We start from the raw sequence: 25,163 nt of genomic DNA, 5'->3' as shown, positions 1-25,163 counted from the left end.
ATTGTTTCATTTTGCCTACTTTCTATCACCTTACCCCCGTTTTTTTTGATGCCCACTCTCCTCTAGTCTAATTTTTTTCTTAAATCTTAAAATTCCACCACAGTAAATACCTGCTAAATTGTGGAATGTTTAGGGGTTTAATCTGGTATAAATGAGACAGAGTCAAGGTTAGTACCTATTTTATCTACCTCTAAGGAACACTAAAATGTTACCAAGGGCACTTTATCCCACCAGCATGAAGATTTCTATTCTGAAATATCTGCAAGTAATAATCTTTGTGGAGCACTTTCAGGTTTTTTACATCTGTTTTCAGGGTTCCAGCACATTCCAAGAACTGTTCACAGTATTTAATTTCTACTTTGCAGCTTAATATGAGTTACAAATATATAAGGTAGCCCTCCATCAGTGTGTTAAGTACTAATTATTCTGTCTATGTGTTTTAAGTACTTCCATGAACAGGAGTCAGAAGTCATTTGAAATATTGGAATACATTAGTAATAGAGAGTAGTAATAGAAATTTTAATACAAATTCATTCTGATTATTTCAAAAGGTAAAGACTCAGACATGAATCTGAGTTGGAACTGAAGGTCTCAATGCTTATTGGAGCATTTAATACCTTGACATTAAGAAGAGTTAAACACCTTACTTCCAGAAACTTTAGCTGGGGTCTTGGGAATTTTTTTTCCTGTTTTTTGCTAGCAGATTTCTTACCCACTTTTTCTTGTGTCTTTGATTAATGAAGAAAGGATGGCTCAATTTGTATCCCAGCTGAAGCTGCCTGCTGCAATGCTTGCGTCCCAAGCTCATGGAAAACCAGGGCCCCCAGGAAAAGATGGGTCACCAGGGCCACCAGGAAAGGATGGTTTGCCAGGACCACCAGGAGAACGTGGAATTCAAGGTAGGAATTCCAAAAAATGGTCCTGTTAGTTGTATCTTGAAATCCTTATATACTTGCTAATGATTATTAAATAAGCCAGGATTACCTATCTAGCTTTCTAATAATTAACTTTTAAACTTATGTACTTATGTTTTTCCAGGCCAGATCTAAATATTAACCCATAAATGTAAATGTGTGGATTTTACTGATTAAAAACTCCTAATCAGTGCATTTTATTCTAATCAGTTATAAAGTTAATTAATGACAGATATCTAAATCTGAAAGAACTACTGTAGCAGTTATTTGTTTTCTACAAGATACTTGAATAAGGAAGAAAAACAGTGCCAGCACTCTAGCTATTTAGATCCAGCTTCATATTGAGAGACCATCTTATTTAAGGAAAAAATTTGATCTCCTAGTCTGAGTGTTCTCAGCTTTGAGCCTGAGACAATACAGGGCAGGAAAAACTGAAGGCAAATATTCTTCTTTAAGAAGCAGTGAAAACTGAAGTATTACCAAATGAATTCTCTTACAGTGAAGGAATCTATTGTCACAAAAAAAAAAAAAATCAGAGTAATCGGTTTTTCACTATACTCCAAACAGTGATTTGTGCATTGCAATGCACTTGAACACTATAGGACTCGTTTCTCTGAACTGTCTTTTACTGCAAAATTAGTTTTGAGGGATCCAGGTTCATTGTAGTTGTGCTCTACTGCAGAGTCAGGCTTCCAGAGATTAAAAGGTAGAGGAGAACAGACTGAAAGGAAAAAAGAATTTATCAATGAATAATATTTTGTGGGTGGGTAACGTGTAACTTGCAGTTTATCTGTAGGTAGTTCTCTATTATCTTTTGTTAGTTTGGTCTGCTCTGGAGTCAGAGCAAGTCAGACTGGAATGAAGAACATGACAGCAAAGCTGAAGATGTGTGGATCCTAAAGCTATCAGAAGAATAAGGACTTACTAACATTGATAAGCGCAAACCCCTGACAGAAGCTTGAAAAATATGATGAGCTCAGAATGAGAAGAACAAGAATAAAGGATCAAGGAAAACAATAAAAGGCTTAGAATCTTACAACACTGACTTCATCGTTACCTAAATATTCAGATCACTGCAAATAGTCACCTTCAATGTCAGTGCCAGATTGTTCAATGATGACGTATGTACTGGATAGCCTCAGATGCTTCTGGGAAATGAAATGTTGCACTAGATTTCATTTCCAGCTAGTGAGCATCAAGACTAAAAGATGAGAGCTATGCTTGAAAAAAAAAACAAAAAAAAGCTGCTTTTCTATACTTTATGCTTAAGTAAAATAGTGCCCCATGTACACAGGATTTCCATTTGTTTTACTGATCGCTCAATACTTCTTTTTTATTAGTAAAAGGTAAGCTAAGTGAGAAGCCTTTACTTCTCTGATACATCAAAAGATACATGAAATTACACTTCCAAGGAAAGAAAACCAAAAGTTTACTTTGCCTCCTTTTTATACTGTGAATAAGACACAATCCTGTAAGAGGAGCACACTTACAAATACCCTTCACACCTTCCTCAGTTGTGCCTGTGCGTGTTACTCCTTTGTGCCAAGAGTAAAAAGAAGTTCAAATCTCTGAGCAGACTGAAAAGTATCCTCTTATGTTCCAGCTTGTCTTCAGCTGTAAAATACATAGCAAACAAGACTTCTTGGAGAAGCACATTATGTGCATGTGTGGCTGAGACCATCAAGGTAGCATGCTGTGTGCACAAGTCCTAATATTGGTGTTGACTGATAGACACTTCTTATGATATTTCTCACTTGGGTGTAGCCCAGATTGCCAACTCCAGGGATTTGCTGTGTGCAGTAATAGGTTTCTGGGCTGGCAGAGTGAGCCACTTGTCCCACACAGGCAGTGAGAAGAAGTAGATGCTTTTGGAAAGCAATTAACAGGGCCTCTGTGAATATGTCCCGTTTGTGATGCTGCATGCAGAGCCTGATAGAGGCAGCCAGCTGGAACGGCAGATGCTGCTGCGTGTCTGGGGAGGTGTTTAACTTCATTTGTGCATTCACAAGGGTTCCTCCATAGACCTTGAGCATGGTGCCATTTCCCCTGGAAACTGGTCAGGAATGATTTAGCTGGATTCCAACAGAATCTCCTTCTGCGCAGCAAACTAATAGGTAGAGGGTTAGTCCCAGAAGCAGAAAACATAGATACTAACTCTTGGAAGTGTAGGCATGGTTTTAAAAAAGTGTATTTAAAGAATTGCTAGACTCTTATCTACAGTCATTCCCTTCTAAGGAAGTCCAGAATTTTTACCTGCTGGCCTTCAGCAAGGTCATTCATAGTGTTCCTCAGATACTTCCCAGTGGTTCAGGTAGATATAATTTATAGAATGGTCTCATTAGAAATACAGCATGCAAGCAAAATATAACAAAGAATTCAACTTAAATTATGAACAGCTGATACTCTGAGGCACTGTTACTGGTAAAATGGACAATATCTCCCTAATAGAGAACAGAGGGACTTTACCCTGTATGAGTTTTAATAGGTATGTTAATATCTCCTGGAAAATTAGAAAGTTTATTTCAAGATTTTACAAACAAGATATAGCAATATCATCTGTCTGCAAACAGTCAGCTTGTCATGTATTAGAGGATCTAGCTCAATTAACTCCACTGACTTAACTGGATTTTTTAAATTGTAATAGTAAGTGAATTTTGGTCCATTCGGTGAAATGCAACTTGGGATAATTTAGCAATCCAGAGATCCTTTATGTTAATATGACTTGATTTTTTTCTCAATAGAGAAAAGATTCCATCCTAGTTAAAATTCACTCTTTCTATCAAGTTAAGGAAATTAGTTTTTATAGGTCCTCATAGCTTGTGGTAGCCTCGAGGAACCTAACATCCCAGCTCAGAAAATAAAAATACCACACAATGAATAGAGAAAGCTCCTTATCTTTATTGGTAATCTCTGTTGTAAAGTTTATGTGTCTTATTATAATTATTAATTTGTACGGTGGAAGCATGTAGAAACCTTGGCTGACATCAGGAACCCATTGTAGTGGGTGTTGTGTAGACACAGTCACTCTTCTGAAATAGCTGCACTGGTTTCAAGAGATACCTCCTGTAAAATGTTCTCTGCTGTGGAGGTTGAAGTTAACTTGTTTTACTTTGGTTTGGAACCCAGCTGCCGAGAGAGCTGTAACACACAGAAGGAATTCGGAACATGAATTGGTGGCTGGATGAGAGGGCTTCATCTTAACACCATCTTTGCTGCTTTGCAGTCTTTTTAAGACCACAGAGTATTTGCATGGTGGATGCTTTGGTCTCATTGTTCCCTGTTTCGGTAATCTCTCTGCCTTGTATTTGTGTTAAAGAACCTCAGATTTCTATAGATAACTGGTATGTTAGTTTCAGGTGCTGCATTGTCCATGCTGATGGAAGAGGGTCTCCATGGTATAGGTGGAATACCTTCTATAGCAGGTTAAATACCTTTTGCCTCCAAGTTCATGGACATGAACTTGTGTCATTTCCATGTAGAGCCAAGGGTGTTGCAGTAGTGACGCTTTTGCTTTTAGTGACGTAATGTTTGCGGGGAGCGCCAAACTGAGAGCTGAATTCCAGCTGTTACTACTCATCTATGAGCAAAAGCTTATGTGTTTGAGCACAAACTTACTACATACTGCTTCCAAATGTTTACCATGCTGCCCACTGGGTACGTGTTTATAATAACAGAACTTTGGGGTTGCAGAAATCACAACAAAACTTCTGGAACCCGAGTGAAGGGCTCTGCTAAAGCAGTTACCTTTTGAATTAAGCAGGTGCCTTTTACTGGAATTCTACCAGGAAAAGTAGATAGTATCTTACATGTGCCTTTACATTAAACACAGTAAATCAAAATCTGGTTTCTATGTATGGTGATATTTTCCTTTGACTGTGTATGAGTTTGTCAGACTAAGCTCAGAAAGAAGGTGATATTATCCTCTGGAGGTATAATCATCGCCCTGCTTCTGAGAAAAATATACCTCATTAAAAATCAAATATTTTTCTGCCAGAATTATCCATTACATTGTTCACATTGTTTACATATAAGTCTGTTTATTAATATCCTTGCATCCTATCAAATAAAGTCTTATTGTTAGATGAGGTATTTGGGAATTTTTGTATTAAACTTCAGTGCTAGCAGAACTTACCTGTCACCATGTACAAACTACACCCTTGCATGTGTATTTGGATATAGCCAGTGATGGTTTACCACTACCCTGGACCATGTATTTGCATTGGCAGGCTGCTCTTTGTCCTATTGGGGAGGGTTTTTCCGTATTGTCTTGTATTCCGGTGACGTTTGCAGAATCATTCAGTCTATCTCAGTGATTTTCAATTACGGTGTGTCAGAGACCTGCAGTAATGCTTATCATGGAGATTGTAAATGTGATATATGGTACCTGTGATTTCTCTCTCTTCTCCATAACTAAAGAAATGCAACACAAATGATCAGTGGCATCACTGCTTTGTAAAATTACAGTTAACTGGGTTTGTAGTGGGAAATGCATTTTAACTGTTGACTGTAAATTAAAAAACATTGAGAAATATAAAATAAATAGGATGTGTAATGGATCCTGTGGTTATATGATTGAGCTTTTCAAAAGGTAGCAATACCACAGATTGCACAAGATTTTTCAGAGCAAACCAACTTGATGTAGTTATAAATACTGCTGTGATCATTGGAGAGTAAATCTAGGATTCAAAATCCAATACAAATACCTGCACATTCCTTTTCCTGAGTCTTTATAGCTTGCATGTGCATATGCCTTGTACAATTTTGCTTAACACAACTCAGTGACCAGAATGCATGATTAATTTAAACTTGTGTTTCTGTGGGGTTTTAAACCATTGATTTCCTTCAGTTATGTTATGTGTGGCACTCTGCATGCACTTGGTAATGGTTTTGCCTCACTGTAATTTCCTTGTTGTGGTGCTGAGAGAAGAGTAAGATGATTGATGCTCCGTTTTGAAAGCTGGAATGATTGCAACAGATAACAGACTTTCTACCAAAGTGTATAATGAGTTTGTGTGTAACAGAAGGCTTGAATACTCTGTGTACCATTCCCACTGCATTGTTCTGTCGTAACAACCCAGAATTGGTACCCGCAGCCCTCAGAGTAATTTCCTTCTGGAATATCCTGTGAGGTAGCAGTGTTGCCATAGACCACAGCACACTGACAAAACAACCTTTGCCATCCCCCTGCCAGTGTCTGTTAATCTTCATGAGACATCAGGTGGATTGACACAGCTGTGCTCTTCTGTTTTAATTCAAACTAAGTTACAGTTCTTCACAGGAGGAAGAACTCAATACTTTATAGTATGGCATAGGTGATGATAAAAATATACTGGTTCCTGAAGCAGGACAATTTTAATTCCAAATGTGACCTGAAATCAGCAAATTAATCTTCAGCTTTTGTCACCTTACATGCCAGCATCTGAGGTGCTGGGGACAGAAGAGGGTTTCCTTGTAAGCCCTTTTGAAGTAAGAGTTTTTGGCAGGTGTCACACTTGTTCCTTTAAAAATGCCTTCATCCCCTCTCCTGCATAATAAAGATACATTTGTAGATGGATTCTTAACTAGAAATAATAAGGGAAACGTTTTACCAATAGCGACAAGTCCTCTGCTCTAAAGCAGCCAGAGTGCTTCCAGCTAATAAAACTTAACAGTTCAAGGAAAAAGAAACAGGAGTTGGGCATGGGTTGCTGCACCTGAGAGGTGGAAGCTATTTAGATAAATACAAAACTATGGCCTGTGAAGAAAAAGGACTCAAGTATTCAAAACATAATTAGTAATCACATCTTGTTCATGATATGCAGCTACTTGGGTCAAAGTAAGCTTCAAAATCTGCACAAGCTCCAAAGATGCCTCATTCCATGTGAGCTGGGCAACACTGGCCAGGGAGTGGGTCTTCTTTCACATATAGGGGAATGCCTAAGCATAAAACTACCAGTTCACAGTTTAAAAAGTGCAAGTATAAGGATTTATGCAGTACAGAGAGGGTAAAATCCACATCTGGCTCTTTATTAGAGGAATTTCAGCAAGGTAACTTAAAATCTTGGGGAAAGGTCCAGATGGTGAACAAAGCAAGAGTCCTTTGACAGAGGATGTAGCAGTTACTGCTAGAAATGCTTGTATTTTCCAGAAGGAATTTATAAAATTAAGAGCTATCTCAAAAAAAAAAAAAAAAAAAACCCGAAAAACAAAACAAAACAAAAGTTTCTGAAAAAGAGAACTGAGCATGTGCTCTCCCAATTATATTTGTCTTGGTAACTTCCTGTCAACAAGATATATAGATTGCTACTTAAAATTAGAGGGTGCTCTTATTTTCATATCTTTATTCTGTGTAGGTTATAGAGGACAGAAAGGGGAAAGAGGCGAGCCTGGAATTGGACTGCCTGGTAACCCTGGACCACCTGGCCCTGCAGGTACAAGTCTCCAGATTTATTTCTGCTATTGTTATTTATGAACTAACAGGCCTTTCTCCTGTTTTTAACACTGGTTTTACACTCCTGCTTTTCCTCCCGAGCTGGGTCATAGCGTGAGGTCTGCCCCACCTGCCTTCTCATGGATGTGCTGGAGTGCAGCTGATGTCGGTGATGAAATGCAGGGCTCTGCACGTGCTCGGGTGAGGACTCTGCTAATTCCACCTTTGTTTTACCAGCTGCTGGCCTGCCAGGCCCACCAGGAACACCAGGCTCACCGGGACCGCAGGGGCCACCTGGACCCCACGGGAGATGCAATCCGGCAGATTGCTATTACCACGTATCACAGACTCGGTCACGCTCCAGCAGGAAATAAAAACCCTCTTCCCCAGACACTTCGGTTCACGGTCACTTTTCACTCTTCCCCATAAGTTAATTTAATTTTCAAAATATTTGGTGCATTTTTTTTTTCTCTCGACACTGCATGGTATATAGATAATTTGTAAGGCACAAAGTTGAGCCTGTCTCTATGTTATTTGCAGTGTCATAATGATGACACGATGTCATATATTTTCCAGAGTGCATTCCATGTGTTGTTTCTCATATTTATTTTGCTTAGAACAGAAAATTGGCCCAAATAATTTTCATAAACTTCTTTCTTCAAACAAAAAATATTTTATTATAACTTAAGACATTATGTATGCCTCCATATGTAAGCTGGCTTTATTTTTCTTGCTGGTGGTGAATTTTAAATGGAAAAAATACATTTCTGAAGTTACAAAGCATACTCATTCGTGGCAAATGCAGGACCTGAGCTGGAGCACTGGGAACTCTATTGAGACTAAACATTCATGTCCCTCGAGGAGGCTCCAGCACACCTTCTGAAAAGGATCTGCCATGCACCAAGAATGCTGCCTGCAATTTCACAGTCGCATCCAAGATGGCAAAGAAGGAAACAAAGATGTGTTTATGATCTCCTTATCCCATCCAACAATGAGCTTCAGACTGACTGGAAAATCACCAGCTCCAGGAAGTGTCTCTCCTGACTGGATTTTGTCCCAGCTGGGGGCTTATACGTTCCTTTAGTCATGGTTAAATATACCCCAGATATTAAATGCAAGAGGCTGCTCGTGGTGTTCTGAACTGAGAACTGGCACACCTTCCAACCATTACATGGACTGAATAAGGATACTAAGGCCTGTAATCAAATTACTCTGCCATTAAATCTGCCTACAGCAAATGACCCCTTGCTTTAGATCAGAGGCTGGTGAGTAGGCAGTTCAAGAATGGAACTTCAGAAGCCTCTAATCTTGGTGGTGGCACTGTTTTCCTCTACCTCCTGCAATATTCACATGCTGAAATAAGCTTCAGAAGAACATGGAATCTGCAGAGTGCAAAAGTCACAGATCCTGTTAACTGGTGGCAGAAAATTTCTTGAGTTCAAGAGAAATTTGGAAAAAAATACAAAACCCTCCTTGAAAGGTGTACTACTGAGAGCAACAGCATCCAGTTTTCAGGCATTTAGTAAAGGCTACAGGAACAGATGTCAATGATGAACAAAACAGAACAATGTATAAATCCTGTAGAGCTCAAAGGAAAAGAGCTGGAGCAAAAGAGCAAAAGAAAAGCTGGAGAATATTGATCACACAGAGGCTGATTCTAAAAAGGAGGGAGTAGAAGTGGCCAAAATTTCACTTCTAATTATTAGGAAACAGATGATCCTAGGTTAGTCCTGTGGAATTTTGTACAGTGCAATAGAAAGTGAAGGTGCTATTAAGAGAACAGAGACATCTATAACCTACAACCTCAAAATGCATCTGTAGTACAAAGCCATACTGAGGGCTCTTACCCCATGGTTAGGAAGTCAGTCACTCTCCCACATCAGGCAGGGAAGTGGTTTTGATGACTTTGTGCTTGAGCAGGACTGAGCTGCCGGGGAAATGTCTTCAAATTGGAAGTGCTGGCTTCCAGAGAAGCTGTTGTGATACATGAATCTGGCTGGCTTCTGGGTTTTGCTTAGAAACAGTTAAGGAATGACTGGTGGGAGTCTTTAGCAAAAGATGCACAGTGGTATTTGTTCTGAATAAACAGAGTTCCTAGCACTTGCACCCAGAGCAGAGGAGCAAGATGAGAGCAAGAGGTGACAGAGTTAACCCAGGCATCTGAGGCACTCAGGATGTTTTCTGAGAGGGAGTGCACACATCCCTGACAAGTTCATTGGTTAGGTGTTTAGAGGGCAGAAGGTGCTTGCTACAAAAGGATGGTAAAGGAAACACAGGTATGGAAGGCTGAGAGTAAACACTTGGGACAGAAGAGGGCAGCAGGAATGAGAACAACAGAAAACCTGTGGCATGAAAATATCTCCTGTAGGAACTGCAATACACCCTGCAGCTGGGGACGCCTTGGGGGCTCAGGGTGCTTTATCTGTTCCTTATGAGAATGGGGAGAGGCAGGTCATAGCCCACGGGTGAACCCAGTCCCCATACCTCCTGTTCTTCTCACCCACCTCATTCTCATTCCTCAGGAGGCAATGGCTGCCCCTTCTCCAGGCCAGCTCATCCTCTGTTCTGCAGGCAGCGGGCGCCTGTCCCGCCGCAGTGAAGGGGTATTTGGGACAAGTGGTCCTGCCTGAGCTTATCTCAACACATGCTGCTCCCACTCCAGAACTGATGTGCCCATGGAGCATGTTGTAGTTTGCTCTGTGGAATTGATCACCTTTCCAGATCTGATCCTCAGAGCACCGAGGCTGTGGGAGTGCTGGGCATGGTGAGGCAGCTTGAAACCGAGCACTGAGACACTGACTACTGTGCAAGCCACGGGTCTGCCCGCCCAGAGGGTAAAGCCTTGCACCAACACGTCTCAGTGTCTAAACATGGACACCAGAGGTGGAACAGCACCACATCCTGGTTTCCATTCTCTGAAAGGAACTGCTGGTCAGGTATCTTGCATGAACATTTTCTCTTTTTTTTTCCTTTTTTTTTTTTTTTTTTTTTGTTACTTCTCTAGTAATTCCAATATATGTAATAACCTAAACATTTTTTACTTCATAAGTTAATTATGAACTTCATTTTCTGTGATAATATTAAAAAGGGTGCTGTCTTGTGGTAGTATTTGTGTGACTTAGAGGTTCCCAAGCAGCCCTGTCCTGGAAGGCTGTACATAGACCATTGCGCCGCATTAGTGGTATCTGTATATTTTGGGGCTTTTAGCTTGCTGAAACCCAGCATCTCTTATCTGCCAAATGGAATTGCTGTATTTTAATTTACTTGAACTTATTGGAAAGCAGAACACTTTTTATATTTGAAGAAGTTTTATTTTTTCATCTATGTTTCCTACAGATGCCTTTTTCTTTTTATAGGCTCAAACATAAAGGTTTTTCTAAAATGTCTTTGAACGCTTTCAGTTGATTTGCAGGTAACTTTGGTAATTATCTTGTTGCATTATTTTTATTTTGCTAAAAGCCCACTTTAATTTTCTCATGTGAGAAAACGGGTATATTTTATATGGGCTATCTTGATACCTATTTTAAGATGCCACATTTGTCACTGGGGTAGAACAGAGTTAATCCCAGTTTAACTTTACTTCACACTGGCTTGCTCCTACTTTGCATTTTTAGAATTGAAAGTGGAATGTAGCTGGAAACATGTTTCTGCAAGGTTTCCCGGTTTGGCCCTTGAAATTTCTTTGCAGATTCAGACTGATGTTGTCTTAGCTTTTGGGCAGGAAGACAGGGAGGGAAGAGGGGGTGCTAATGTATTTTGCTATTTGCTTTATTAGTTTTGTATCTGTTTTGAGCAGTTCATGCTGCAGTAAGCACTGCAAGGAAATAAACACAAGGCATTATTTTTTCCAGTAGCATAAGGTCTTTTATTCTGCTTTGGGTTTGTTTATGTGCAATGAGACTCAGAAGTGAAATAACTTTGACAAAATGCTTCAAACCTTTCTTAAAAGCTCTCTAAGCTTTATCCTAAGTTCAGGGTCAGACTATTATATTTTATGGCAAGTTGCTTTATCGCCTATTAAGAACGTGTTGGGATTTTCTTTAAATAACTATGTACAGAACTGCTCCGTTTGCCCAAAGAAAGTAAAGAAACTTGCTAAAAGGGAAGCTTTCCCGAGGCTGCAGCAGATCTCCTGCTGTCCGCGTGGTGGAGTGCAAAACACCCTTTCAGTACAAAGGTTATAGCCCAGGCATAACTCGCCCAGCAGCGCAAGAGCTGACCCGGCCATGCAAATTCTTACAGCACAACAGTCAGTGTTTCTGATTTTGTTCTTGAGACTGACTTTTTTCTATTTTCTTTTTTTAAAACTCTTTAGTTTTTCACGTCAGTATTTGCAGAAATACTGCCTTTCTTGGATAATTATTGCCAGATAATATTGCTAAGACTTCATTTGTATTTATTACTATCTTGCATTTTGTATATGTTACAAAAGAATATGTAGTGGTGGGACATCTGACTTTCAGGCATCATTGGTGTCCCCTGCAATGATGTTTGTCTCCAGGGGAGGAGGGACTCACCTGTGGTCAGTAAAAACTACAACAGCATCCTGTGTACAGCTGGGCAGCAGTGCAGCCTGGCAACGTTTTGAGAACCAATATTCTTATCTTAAAGTGGATTTGGTTTCAATGCTAAAAGAACACTGTGATACAGAAACAGGATTGATTCTCCATCCTTCCCTTACGTTTTATGATTGTGGGTTACGACAGATGTTAGATATGCACATCTTAGTTAAATAAGTGGGGTTTTTAATTAATGGATAATTATACAAAATATTTTAGATCTTCTTTTTCACAAGGGTGAAATGTTATTTTTAATGTCTGTGTATGCTCAATTTTTTTTTTTTCCTGAAATGTTTATATGAAAGTCTCATAAAAACCCCACTGGCTAAATTAGCATTTTATAAACTTGTTTCTCCAAATAGACTATGTAAAACCAGTCCCTAATCTTGCATTTTACGAAGGCAGTAGAACTGCTGCTATAATGTGAGATGTTAGAACAAGAAAAGTAACTCAGAAATCAAAGCATTGCTGGTTTGGGGTGTGTTTATTGAGTTTTTCATCATTTCTGGATGTACCAAGGCATGCAAATTTTTCTTGAAATCTGATATGTCCACTACAATTCAATTGTACTGGATGGATGTTTAAATCACCTCCATGCACGTAGGTGAGTGTAGGCCATGGAGAACAAGTTTAACCCTGACCTTGTCATGGTTGGTATTTAAGTGGAAAATTCAAGTTTCAGGATACCTTAAGGAAATGTGGTTTTCAAATATTCATTGCTAACAATCATTACAGATTCTAGACCAAAATAAGTTTGTAGCTAAAAAGATTGGAGTCTACATGTCTTTTAGCAGTTTTCTTTCTTAGTCTGCTATTCTGTAAACATGAATGCATTTAATTACTTACTACAGTTTAAATGTAAATATATTCTGTCTCCAGTCAGAATGTTTGAAGGATTCTCAATGACATACCTTGGTTTTTTGCATTCTTTCATTTCTGAATTATATGCAGCTGTCACTGAATGAATCACAGAACATGCCAACTGGTTGCTTCCTTCCTTCCTTATATTTTTGGTTTGCAACATTTAAGGTTCAGTTCAATGGAAATGTATTAAGTGGATAAAAAGCGGCTTTTTACATTATTATGTGGCCATGTACACCTGAAACAGGATTCTGGATGGAAAGGGAAATATTTCACATACTTTCTGTTTGTGGCTCTGTCAAAAATGTTAGCCTTTCCTTCTGTGTCAAATCACAAGAGGGAGGATGCAGCTGCAAACAGGAGCAAGGAGAGGCACAAAGCCACTGCAGTGAGCTCTGGGGAGCAGTCAGGGCAGGTTGGCTAAATTTGGGGGGGTTGGATTTTGACCCCACTGAAGTCAGGCTTGTACTTCTTAGGCCTGGTGAAACTTAGGGCTCTACAATCTGGAGAAAAAAAACCAACCAACTAAATGCAAAACCTTGGTCTTAATATGTGTATAATTTATGGAAGTTAATACATTCTCTGAATGCAGATAAGTTTTCTGCCTGAGTAGGAGATAATCACTTTTATTCAAGAAACTGATTCACTGAACTTTAGGGAACTTCAGGAATTTTCATTTTTCTCTTGCTGCCTAACTCTCCCAGGAGGAAGAATGCGGATGATATTTTAAAGAACTCTAGGTAATAACTTGACCACTAACTTGATTTTCTTTCTTCCAATTTCATAGTGACTTCAGCAAGTTTGTTTTGTTCATTGTCTGAAGCTGCCAGGTTTAGTCAACCTTTTGAATGCACAGGCAGCAAGCAAAACAGAACAGAAATAACAAAATATTGAAGGGACGGAATAAAAATGAAGCTGTAGCAAATCATATAGGGATAACATGCCCTAAAAAATATAGATATTTCTTCTCTGCTTGTGACCCATGAGCAGAGGAAATACAGCAACTGCATTTTTTAAGAATAAAGGAAGCAGAGGCTATGTGGCCAAATAATAATACCGGGATGAGAAGGTCAAGCAAACATATTTCACCCAATTATCTGGGCAATCTAACAACATTTGCAAAAATGCAGCATTTGTATGTGGAGCACAACTGGTGTGTTCTGCCAGGATGAACTAACACTGTCATCTCTGAAACAAAGGGTTTCTTGGGAAAGTTGGTTTCTTGTTCCCTCTATCCTTCAAGTAACCTTCGAAGTACCATCTGTTGACACTTTTCCTTTTTGAAGGAAAACAAATTTTGTTGTAGATGTGTGCTTGGCTCTGGGTAAACTCAGATCATGACTAGGGAATTCAAGACACAAAATGTAGTGTAATCCTCCCTAGCCTTGGTTTCATACATCATTTAGGAGCTCCACACAGTGCTCTGGAGCTTCTTTGGCTACAGAGACTTTGGCCTTAGTGAAACATTCACAAGCTTTTTTGGTAGCAGCTCATACTAAGTTACTTGAACACAGTGATGACTGGCAGAAAACTTATATATAAACTCACATATTAACTCTATGTGTATATAAACTATGGATGTATAACACATACATCTCTTAGATCAATGTTCAGCAGCAATGTTACGAATACTTACTAATAGAGTGGTGAATCCAGCTGGCCTCTGGTCACTAGTGGGGTGTCCCAAGGCTCAGAATTGGGGCTGGTCCTGTTCAGTATCTTTATCAGTGATCCGCATGAGGGGATCGAGAGCACCCTCTGTCAGTTGCAGACAACACAAATCTGGGTGAGAGTGTTTATCTGCTGAAGGATAGGAAGACTCCATAAAGCGGATTATCTGGACAGGCTGAATTGATGGATGCTGAGTGTTGCCCCAACCATGCGCAGGACCTCGGCCTTGGCCTTGTTGAACCTCATGAGGTTCCCATGGACTGACTTCTTGAGCCCGTCCATGTCCCTCTGGATGGCATCCCTTCTCTCCAGCATGTTGAGTGCACCGCACAGCTTGGTGTTGTTGGCAAACTTGCTGAGGGTGCACTCAATCCCCTCATCTGGATCACCACTGTCCATGGCACCAGCAAAGACATTAAAGAGTGTCAGTCCCAATATGGACCTTTGAGGAACTGGTCTCCACTTGGACATTGAGCCCACTGTGACCCCAGCTCTTGGAGTGCGGCAGCCCAGGTCCGTCTGTCAAATCCATGTCTCTCCAGTTTACAGACAAGGACCTTGTGCAGGACAGTGTCAAATGCTTTGTCCAGATAGATGATGTCATTCCCTCTTCCCTCATCCACCACCACAGTAACCCTGCCAGAAGGCCACCAAATTTGTTGGCAGTGCCAGGTTAACAGTCAGACTCAATGATCCTAAAGTTCTTGTCCAACCTAAACAAGTCTATGAACTGGTTATCATTACAATTTTCTCTGGGTTCCTGCCTATACTGAAGTAACTGAGGAGCTGAAATACGTATTTATCACGCTGCAATTAAACCTCCAGAACTAGAAGCAGTGACAGAGATCATGATGGGTAAAAGAGATTTTCACTAGTCTTCAGTTCAATAAATCTCACAAAATTTTATGATGTTGAACCTGAAGGAGATAAAAACAAGATTTACTTGGGATTTCACTGAGATTTCAAGAGCATCTCGTTAGAATTGGTGGCACACTGACAGTGGCTTGTGAAACCTCTCAGTCTCTTTGCACTGTGTCTTCTAAATTTATTTTAAAAGCTTTTTTTTTTCTGCATCATCACAGTCAATATATCTTTGTTTTAAATCCATAATCCTGTCATTATTTTCGAAATCTTTATTTTACTTGAATGTGCTGTTACTAAAAATCCCATCTCTGGTATGTTACAGTGCACAGTCTACCATTTGTCAAGTACCTCTTTTCTATTCTTGAGTAAGATTTGGAATTGAAAATTAGATTAACCTACGCATCCCATAAGGACTTAGAAGGGGCCTGAGGATTATTTCTTCAGTTCTATATTTTAAGTTAAAATTTGTGAGTCACCTCCAAGGCAGAAAATCTGTCACAATCTTACGATGTCCACTTACAAAGATTTTACATTGAATTGACTCTCAGTGTTGAATTTGATTGATTGATTGATTGATTGGGTTTTGCATATGATTATTTTTGCTCCTACATGAGTTTCTTTCCATTGCGGAATTTTATGCATTTTTCAGACTATATTTTCTAAAGCACTTCACAATTGTATTTAAATGTGGGGAAGTTTGCTTCTTTTGATTCATGTGTTTATGCATTACATACAGAAAACAGTATTTTCATTCTGTTATCAGGTGAATTTTTTTCTTTTCAACAGTTTTACACAATTTATAGTAAAAATAAAAGTTTGCTGGTGAAACTACAGGGTTTTTTACTAGTGTTTTATTTCTTCCACCACATAAAGGGTACTGCTGAGGACTATGCCCTAACTCTGTAAAAACTGACCTAATTCAAAAACTTTTGAAAACACCTTTCTTTGTTCCCAAGCCACCGTTTGTGGAATCTCCTAGATTTGTTCCTCAAGAATGCAATTCTTTGCCCTTGCCTATTTTGGTGACTTCTTGTAGTAGTAATGTAGGAAATCATGTTTGCTTTGAGGAAGGTTTAACTACTGGTTTTTTTCAATAATTCCTTTTGGAGTATACATTATACCAGTGCTTTTCCCTTTACTGTTATCTTACAAGTTACATGCAAAATGCAGAGCTCCATGGATTGTGTTATTTCTCTCTGTTGTCTCATGGCAAACAAGTCAAGTGTTTGGAACATGACCAGACAGCTAAGGGCTAGGAGAAAAAATCAGTGCTTAACACAAGTGTACCAAAGTTTGTACTGGAAAATTTGGATGGCCAATAATGAAAAGAAAGGAAACATCACAGGATAATTTCATTGTTATCTTGGAGAGAGAATAAACTTCAGAGAAGTAAAGTCAAACCACAAATAGTTTAATTTGTACTGAGAGGAACAGAATATCCACATTGCACATTTTCCTCTAAAAACCGAGTATCTAAAAAAAAGGCAACTTGGGCCATCTAATGGCTGCCTTCTGGCTTTTTCTGGCTATCAATACTGAATGCAGCCATACATTTTAAAAAATTATTTATTTATTTTGGGTTTTGTAGTCTTTTATAGGAAAAGTACATATTTCTAGGACTTAAATTTCCCTTGACAGTGGCTACTAGCCATTTATTTTAATGTCACATACAATGAGGTGACCTGAAATGGGCTTCATATGGAATTACAAACGCAACACAAACTAGAGTTGAAAATGAAGAGGTTATTCCACATGGGTTTGTCATGGCAACCCCATGATTGCACCTGTACAAATATTGGCAGCACAGGTGGTGCCAGGGGTGGCAGGTTTTCATAAGAACTTCCCACCAGGGTTTCTGTGATTGAATTGAAGAGCTGAAGGAAGTTTTGCATATTCTGTACAAGACACATGAACAATGGAGTGACTGTGCATGAAGGGTATGTGCTAGAATTTATTTTATAAGTATGAAAGAATAGCTACAGCTGCAGTAAATAAACTATCCTTCTTTATTTGATGGCTGAAGACATGTTATTTCACTGTACATCATACATAGGAATTAAGTAGGGGAGGAGGAAAAATCACAGAAACTCTTTATTAAACAAAACCAAAAATAAAAATAGACAAGCACCATTTATTCCCCCCAAAAGGAGAAGGAGCCAGAAGGCATCACCTGTGGATTTCTGTAAGCACCATTGTTCCAGCTTGTGTTGCTAAGTACTCCTTTTGGAAGAATTTACAACCACTGTGGTAAAAATACCTTACTGAAACCTTGGTTGAAAGGTTTGTCCATGCCCGCATTTCTCCTTCACTCGTTCTTTTGTCCTCAGCTGTCTGTGCAGGATGTAAATTGCTGCCAGCCAGCACACGGTGGCACTTGCACTGCCCACTCAGGGCCCTTTCATGTTCTTTCCTGCTCTCTGTCCCGCCTGCATCCTGCAGGACGCTGGCTCGCAGTACCCGGGAGGGCCAGGAGGGCCGGGGGGACCAGGAACCCCAGGCTGCCCGGCCACCCCAGGGGGACCTCGGTCACCGTCACGGCCTTCCCTGCCGTAGCTGGCTTTGCCTGGTTCACCTGTAGAGTGGATGCAGGTCTAAACATTGGCTGCATACGACTTGCTTGGCATAATTAGCTTTACTGAACATCCTGTCCTTAAAAGCTGTATGAAGATGGTTTTCCACTGCTCTTAGGGGTAGTCCCAGGAAGGGTGCTGACTTACAGGGACAATTTTCCTCTACCAGAAACCCAATCTGTGATTATACAGCTACAGCAGCAAAATTTAAGTGCCAGTGCCCTCCAGTTGCACTGGTGCAGGTCTGCTGCTGTGCAAAGCTCTGCAGGGTGCTCAACTCAGCCAACCCTGCTGCCAGTACCTAGGGCAGGGAAGATGCTACTTGCTACCACAGGGTTTCGTTAGCTCTCTGTAAAAAGACATACAAAGAATTTATTTTTATTTTCTACTCAGATGGTTGGGGAAATAGATGTATAGAATGGAACTGCTGAGCACTAAAATAGTTTGTTACTTCTAAATCTTCAACAAAGAAAGGATAACCAGTGATTTCAGGAAGCCTCTTCCAGTGACAGATTTCTACAGAAAGCACCTCTGAGTTACAGAGACATCATTTGGATCAGTAAATATTAAACTTTTCTTTTTTCACAAAGAGAAAAAATTTGACTAGTTTCTCTTGCTATATTAACACAGAAATGTGCTGTAGAAATACTGATGGAAATAACATGTTTATGTTCATTCCCTGGCCACTAGAGGCCAGCTGTGCTTCATCCATTACGACGAATCTCCCCTGGAGTCATGTTATATAGCACTGCAATTAATCACCACCGAAATAAAACAATATCCGAAATTATAAGTGGAGATTTTGAAGACTGGTGTGCCTGCCAGTAAGATAATCTGGAGGTTATGGTCTTTTCTTGTTTATTTTTTTATATATAATTATTATGTGTATATAATACATATAAAATACATATTAAAAGAGACAAATTTTATTCATGTTTCTGTATCTGCCCCCTTTTTTTAATGCTTGCTTTACATTTTTCCTAATCTTTTTACACTGAGGTATATGAGGTGGTAGCTCTTTGCTTTTTAGTTTTCAATTCTGATTTCTGACTGAATCACCAGAAGTAAAAATCATGAAGCACTGTAACTGGGAGTTTATTGCTTAATGTACTCCTTTTATCTTTTCAAGGCAGCTTGAAGTATCAGTTCTGAGTAAATTTTTACTACATTTCTTCTTTATCCTCACCCTCTTATATTTACCTGGAAGACCTCTTGGTCCAGGATAACCTTTCAGTCCTCTGCCTGGCAATCCTCTCTCTCCTCTTTCTCCTGGTTCACCTAAAGCAAATTCATGAAACGTTAGTTACAGTCTGCCTGGAGTATCATTTTCAGGAAACTCGCTTTCAGAAGTGAACAGTTAATAAGAGAGAATTAAGCTGGCTGTATATATTCTTAGCATCTTTCAGTGATGTCCTGACAAATATCCTTGTAAAATGTTTGGGATTTGATTGGGTTTTTTCACCCATTTGTGTCATACTCAGAAGCGGACAGGCTGGAGGGACACCTAGCACAGGACAGTAAGCACCACATGAAATATGTCACAGCCTATATAACTAGACTAAACCAAAGTCCCAGGACTTCAGGGTATTTGGGATACAAACCGAGGTTAGTCTGTATTAGATGACTTCTGCAAAACCATACAAGCTCAGCTAAGAAGTAAAAATTCTTGACTACTGTTCCTCAAGACAACCAGTGCAGAGGAGAAAAAAGGTGGCTGCACAGATGACAGTATTCTGTTGATATTCACATAAGACATTGTTTTACCTTCACAAAATAAATTTTTTCTCATATAATATCGTGGAGACTTTCCTTTGGTGGACACCCAGTGTTTCATCAAGCCCATGTCTTGCTCCAAACCTGAATCACCTTAGTAAGAGGAAGGGTTTTTTCTTGCTTGGGTTGTAAAGTTCAAATTCTGTTCACTGTTCCTATATCATAACACTGTGTATATTCCTAATTGTGAATACCTTATGTTGTTTGGGGGTTTTTTTACCTTTTTTTCTTTTCATGCAAGTAAAAAGTCACAAATTTATGCCTAATAATATTTGAGTTAGCTTTATTTTATGCTTCTATACTGTCTTGGACTATGGTGAGGAAAGTTAGAATAGACTGCTGGGTTTCTGTCTTGCCTAGAAATGGCACAGCAGAAAACAAGGAAGCTGTGCAAGGGAACACAAGAGTCAGTACAAAAGTCCAGGTTTTATTAAAAGATGCACACAGGGTACTCATCTCCATGCTCTGGACTACCTAGTCAACATGGAGATCCAGCCTGTCTTCATAAATACAGCTACTGCAAGCCCTAGTTCAGGTTACCCATGTGTACTTCTGTTTTTTCCAACTACCTAACACTGCAGAATAGTGTTTACTCCTGCTTACCCTAAAGGTCTCCCACTTTTTATTACTGTTTCTGAACAGAAATAGTCCTTCACTATCCCAGACTGCTCATTAATGTAACTAAATCTCCTTCCTTGAGGCACATCTTCTTGATTCTGTCATTGTTGCTGCTGCTAAAATCACTGTACATTTGTATCTTCTGCTGTGCCTCATGGTTACACTTTGCTGTGTTTCTGTCTCCTATTCATTATGAACTTTTTTAAACCATTCACAGCATCTTCTTCCTGTTCCCTTTTTAAACATGTCCAAGTGCCCTTTTCCCCTCACTCCAATCTCAGACAACTCTCCAAATGGGTGGTGAAAATCAGTTGATCCCTGTGACTTCTGTGGAACTCTGGTAAGTACCAGGGACTCAGAGTGAAGCACTGAGATTTTTCAGGTTGGCTGCCACGTACCAGCCCGAGAGCTCTTGCATGAGAGCATTCACCACTTCCGTTGTATCTGTAATGGTATTTCAAGATTTACTGTAAGGTAACTCGGAATTTGATGACACTTATAATACTAAACTAAGTATCTTGCTTATTTTTGGGGGGGTTTAATGCTCTGTTTATTTTTTTCTTTTAATATTAACACAGTGTACCCTGCTGTGTGTTGAATCAAATTTTGCATACCCCATAAATCACCTTTGTATTTCTGGTTTTTGTTTCTTCTGCAGATGACATTACATTGAATTTAAACAGTAACAAAGCTCCAGCAATGATGCTGTTTAGTTTTGCTTTTTGTGTATTCTATCTGTTCTCTCAAAGGTTTACCAAATTTTACTTTCAAATGAATCAAAAGTAAACACTCTACTCCAGCAACAGACCAGCTTTGTGCAGAAAGACAATTTTAAGTAAGACCTTCTTTTGAGAAAACAAATCAAAATCACTGCTGAATAGAAACAAATACATACATAGTTGTCATAAGACTTTGCAGAAAATTCTACAGAATTCTACAGAAAATTCTGTAATCCTCTGGAGGAGAATAGAACCTCTCAGTCATGAACAGAAGAGATTAACTTAGATCAAAGATTTTGTGTAAAATGTAAGTCAATTTTATTAGGGATTTTTCCTTTCCAAAGAATCAATAGACTCTGGTACCTGGTGGAATGATGTTAAATGGCTCAAATATTATATGCAAATAAAAGGCAGATTATTATCAGTCCCTTTTAATGTGATAAACTGGGTGTGCTTAGAAAAGTAGACTAGATTTTAGTGAAGGAATCTGACTGCTTACATCAACTCTTGGGGCCACAAGTCTTGCAGCAGTGAGGTCAACAACCAGGCTGAATGGAGGAAAGAGAATTGCTGCTAGAACCACATGTTCTTTTTGTCATCAAATGACTTCTACAATATGAGAAAGGACAGGCATCTGCCCTGAACTAGAAGTAAGCAGCTGAGTCAGAGTCCTAATATTGATTCTCATTCTCATGGACTTTGAGGTTTTGTGGGCTAAAAACCAGATTTCTAAAAAAGTCTTGCTAAAGCCAGGCTAATGTGCCCTTTAATCACTGTGGTAACTGACACAAGAGTTACAGCAAGCAGCTTACATTCCTAACTTGGGATTTTTTTGGACTTCACATGTGTACAGTCTACATCCACAAGCTGTAAACCAAGGAAGGGGGGTGGGAACAACAACAACAACCAAACAAAACCAAAAAACCAAAACTTAAACAGTCACCAAGTGAAAGCCAGTTGGAGAATTTCTTACCTTTAGGACCTTTACGACCAATCTCACCAGGGGGACCTTTAAGGCCAGGCAGGCCACGGGGGCCAAGCTGTCCTGGGAAACCATTTTCACCAGCAGGTCCTGGAGCACCTGGTGGCCCTGGTCGGCCAGGAAGACCTGGAGCACCAAATTCTGGCCTCCTAAGGCTGGCTGCCAGCTGAGCTAATTGTTCTGCAATGAGCAGAAGAACAGAGTTAAGGAGTAAGTGAACATGAATGAAGAGATCACTGAAGAAGAATGTATGCTCTTTGCTACAGGAACTGACTTACTGATTATGCTACAGCACCTTCCTTTTGTACATTGCTATTTACAAAGTTTATTACATATAAGGTATTATCTTAGAACTATCAGTGGCAAGCTGCATAGGTACACTGCAGAAAAAAATGCATTTTTTTCTGCAAAATAAATTTAATGTTCATAGGTTGAAATTATTCAAATGTATATAGGTTATTTGGAAATGCCTTTATAATTTTCTATGTCATTTAAATTTCAACCATTAGTAAGAAACTTACTCTTTTAAGAGGCAGTGATTTCATGAGTAAATAGCTCTCTTCATTACTACATGTTAATCCTGTCAAGATCCATTTTTGCAAGAAGGGAAAAGTATGAGGTTAGTTATGTATGCTGCCTGTTAAGTGCCAGTCTTCTTTTCGAAGGAAAGAACCCTCAAACCTGTGCTTATGAGTTCAGGTTTGATAAATAATTGAACATTTTATGTTGATCTTTTCTTAAGGTAATTCAGCAGAACCTTTGCTCTTAATCAGGCACAGGATCAGCTTGCCATTCCTCAGGACAATCTATGCTGGATATTCCCTTTTGCTCCTCCCCCTTGCAGGCCACTGCTCCAGCAGCATAAAAGCAGTCCTCTCTTTCCATAATGTTTCTGTTCTAGACTTCAAATACATCTTCCAAGCATGCTTTGGAAATAACTGTCACTGGATACAGACACACACAACTCCATATGACATCTGCTTTAAAGTCTGCAGGACTTTGGTTATTTTGTGTCGACACCTGAGAAATACTAAGATGATGTGGGATGGGGTGCAGGGGGTTAGGATCTGAATTAAAATATGAATTATAGCTAGGAGATCTACAAGGAATAGCTCCCTGCAGGGAAAGCCTGAGGAGCTGAACTTCACTTACAGTTGTCTTTAAGACAACAAGGTTCCAAGGAGCCACTTGGATTGATTTATATTCCTATGTTTTTCTCTCTTTTTAGTAGACCAGCATGGACAATTATAGGAGTTTTCAAGAGGGGTGCAATGAAGACAGTCTAGATTTTCCCCATACCAATGTCTTCACTGTTAATTCTGATAGTTAGGAATAAATTCAAGCACCAAATCTGATTTCACTATAATCCTTCTCAATATTACTGTGTTGATGCCTTAGGTTTAAACTTTCATATTTTTCAAATCCTGTACTGCCCAGTGTGTAACTCTGAAGTTTCTTGTAGCCTGTTAACTTCTGCTCACTCGTGCTAGGCAGACATAACAAAGCCTCTCCGTGCCTGCTCTCCAAGGACACCCAGACCGTCCTAGGCCCAAAAAGTATAAACCAAAAGCCTCTAAAAGGGGGGCAAGCTGAGGGGAATTACATCATTAACTGAAGCTTTAATTGGAGAATTAACCCTGATATGCAAATGAACCAAACTTAGAAAAGTATGAAGAACTCGTGACCTGTCATCCATCTTGGGATCCATCTTGGCAATAGTCTCTGGCTCCCCAGGGTGTACCTTTGAAGGCCTTTCAAATAAATGCCTACCTTTATTGCCTTACTCCTGCCTAGTCTCTGTTTTTAGGTGGCCTCTTAAGGCATCGGTGTCTTTCAAGAGACCACTTTAAAAGGCCTTTTTACCCTGTTGAGCAGTATCAAGAACAGTGACACTACTGGAAATTTTTAAATCATGAGCAGCAATTTCATTCTTTAAACTCTTAACATCACAGAGGCATAATATTCCAAAAGGCAACTCAATAGCAAGTAGTGAAAAGTTTCTTTTGTGTTTACAGGGAAGCATACATTTCTCAACTCGGAAAATTCCGTGCACCCAACCATATTGGAAAAGCTTCAGATTTCTGTGTGTGTGTCAAGAAATCAGCAAATATAATTAGGGTTTTCAGTATCTCTCAACTGCTTTAATTTTAAGGTGTGTTATCTCCAGAAAGCCTCTCTCTACATTCCTCTTCTTTTTATGCATTTTGCAGTTTGTTTGCTGCAATTTAATAGTGAGTACAGAAGGCTAAAAAGCTTTCAGTGAAGCTTGTACTTTTATGTATGCAAACACAGCAAGTGATTTTGATAAAAAATGCATGTATGTATACTCTGGTCTATGGCCTGCTTATCACTGCAGTAATGTGGAATCCACAGGTAGTTCAATGAGGCTACAAAATAGATATAAATAAGGGACTTCCTCAAACTGTGTTCACATTCATATGTGGAAAGATTTTCCACCAGGTTCCCTGCTGGGGCCATGAAATTTGTTCTGGGTAAGCATGCGGAAAATCTTGGTTGCCTCCACAGAAATAGATGATCCCAACTTAAATGCACAAGAAGCATCAAGCACTTTTTAACCCATTTACCTTGCATGACTCTCATGCAAACCTGCTTAATGTGGTGATCACTTGGTTCTTTGCCCTAGGATTAAAAAAAGAGAGTTTTAATAAAACAGTTGATGCCACATTTACATTTTATAAGTGTGCCTGGTACAAAAAAATGCTGGCCAGTTGTCACAGTTTAACCCCAGCTGGCAAAACACCACACAGCTGCTCACACCCTCAGCCTGCACCAGTGGGATGGGAGAAGGAAAAAAAGTTTAACAAATGGAAAGTAAGAAGAAGGAGAAGGAGGGGTTGGAAGAAGGGGAAGAAGAAGACAATAAAATGCAAAAAAGACAATGATAATGCAAGTGATATAAATGAAAGCAGTTGCTCACCACTCCCACAAGTTTTCTCTGGTTACGTTGCTGAGCATGATGCCATAAGGTATGGGATAGCCCTTTGGTCAGTTAGGGTCACCTCTCCCGGCTGTGTCCCCTCCCAATTTTTTGTGCACCTCCAGCCTACTCACTGATGGGGCAGTGTAAGGAGCAGAAGAGGCTGATTCTATGCAAACAGTGTTCATGAGTAACTGAAACATCACAGAATGGTTTGGGTTGGAAGGGACCTTTGAAACCACCTAGTTCCAACCCCCCTTCAACATGACCTTGAACCCTTCCAGG

At 39.5% G+C, this 25,163-nt stretch overlaps 2 protein-coding genes across 2 annotated transcripts in view; one reads left to right on the top strand and one right to left on the bottom strand.

The window, feature by feature from the left end:
* Nucleotides 1–8,114, top strand: part of COL19A1 (collagen type XIX alpha 1 chain) — a gene marked incomplete at its 5' end in the record, with an annotated part of 177,366 nt that extends 169,252 nt beyond the window's left edge. Inside the window, 3 exons of the mRNA XM_082276862.1 lie at nt 744–899; nt 7,247–7,324; nt 7,561–8,114. Of these exons, the coding sequence (XP_082132988.1) occupies nt 744–899; nt 7,247–7,324; nt 7,561–7,697 (371 nt within the window). The 3' untranslated portion in view covers nt 7,698–8,114. The remainder of the gene's footprint in view (nt 1–743; nt 900–7,246; nt 7,325–7,560) is intronic.
* Nucleotides 8,115–17,665: 9,551 nt separating this feature from the next.
* LOC309586023 (uncharacterized protein) overlaps nt 17,666–25,163 on the bottom strand; it is a gene marked incomplete at both ends in the record, with an annotated part of 50,237 nt that continues 42,739 nt past the window's right edge. The window contains 4 exons of the mRNA XM_082302549.1: nt 17,666–17,850; nt 19,049–19,126; nt 21,932–22,120; nt 24,526–24,580. Of these exons, the coding sequence (XP_082158675.1) occupies nt 17,666–17,850; nt 19,049–19,126; nt 21,932–22,120; nt 24,526–24,580 (507 nt within the window). The remainder of the gene's footprint in view (nt 17,851–19,048; nt 19,127–21,931; nt 22,121–24,525; nt 24,581–25,163) is intronic.

This window comes from Coloeus monedula (assembly GCF_965178545.1).
Source record: "Coloeus monedula genome assembly, chromosome: 2".
Lineage (NCBI taxonomy): Eukaryota > Metazoa > Chordata > Aves > Passeriformes > Corvidae > Coloeus > Coloeus monedula.
Note: the sequence above shows the minus strand (reverse complement) of the source record. Positions and strands in the feature narration are given on the sequence as shown.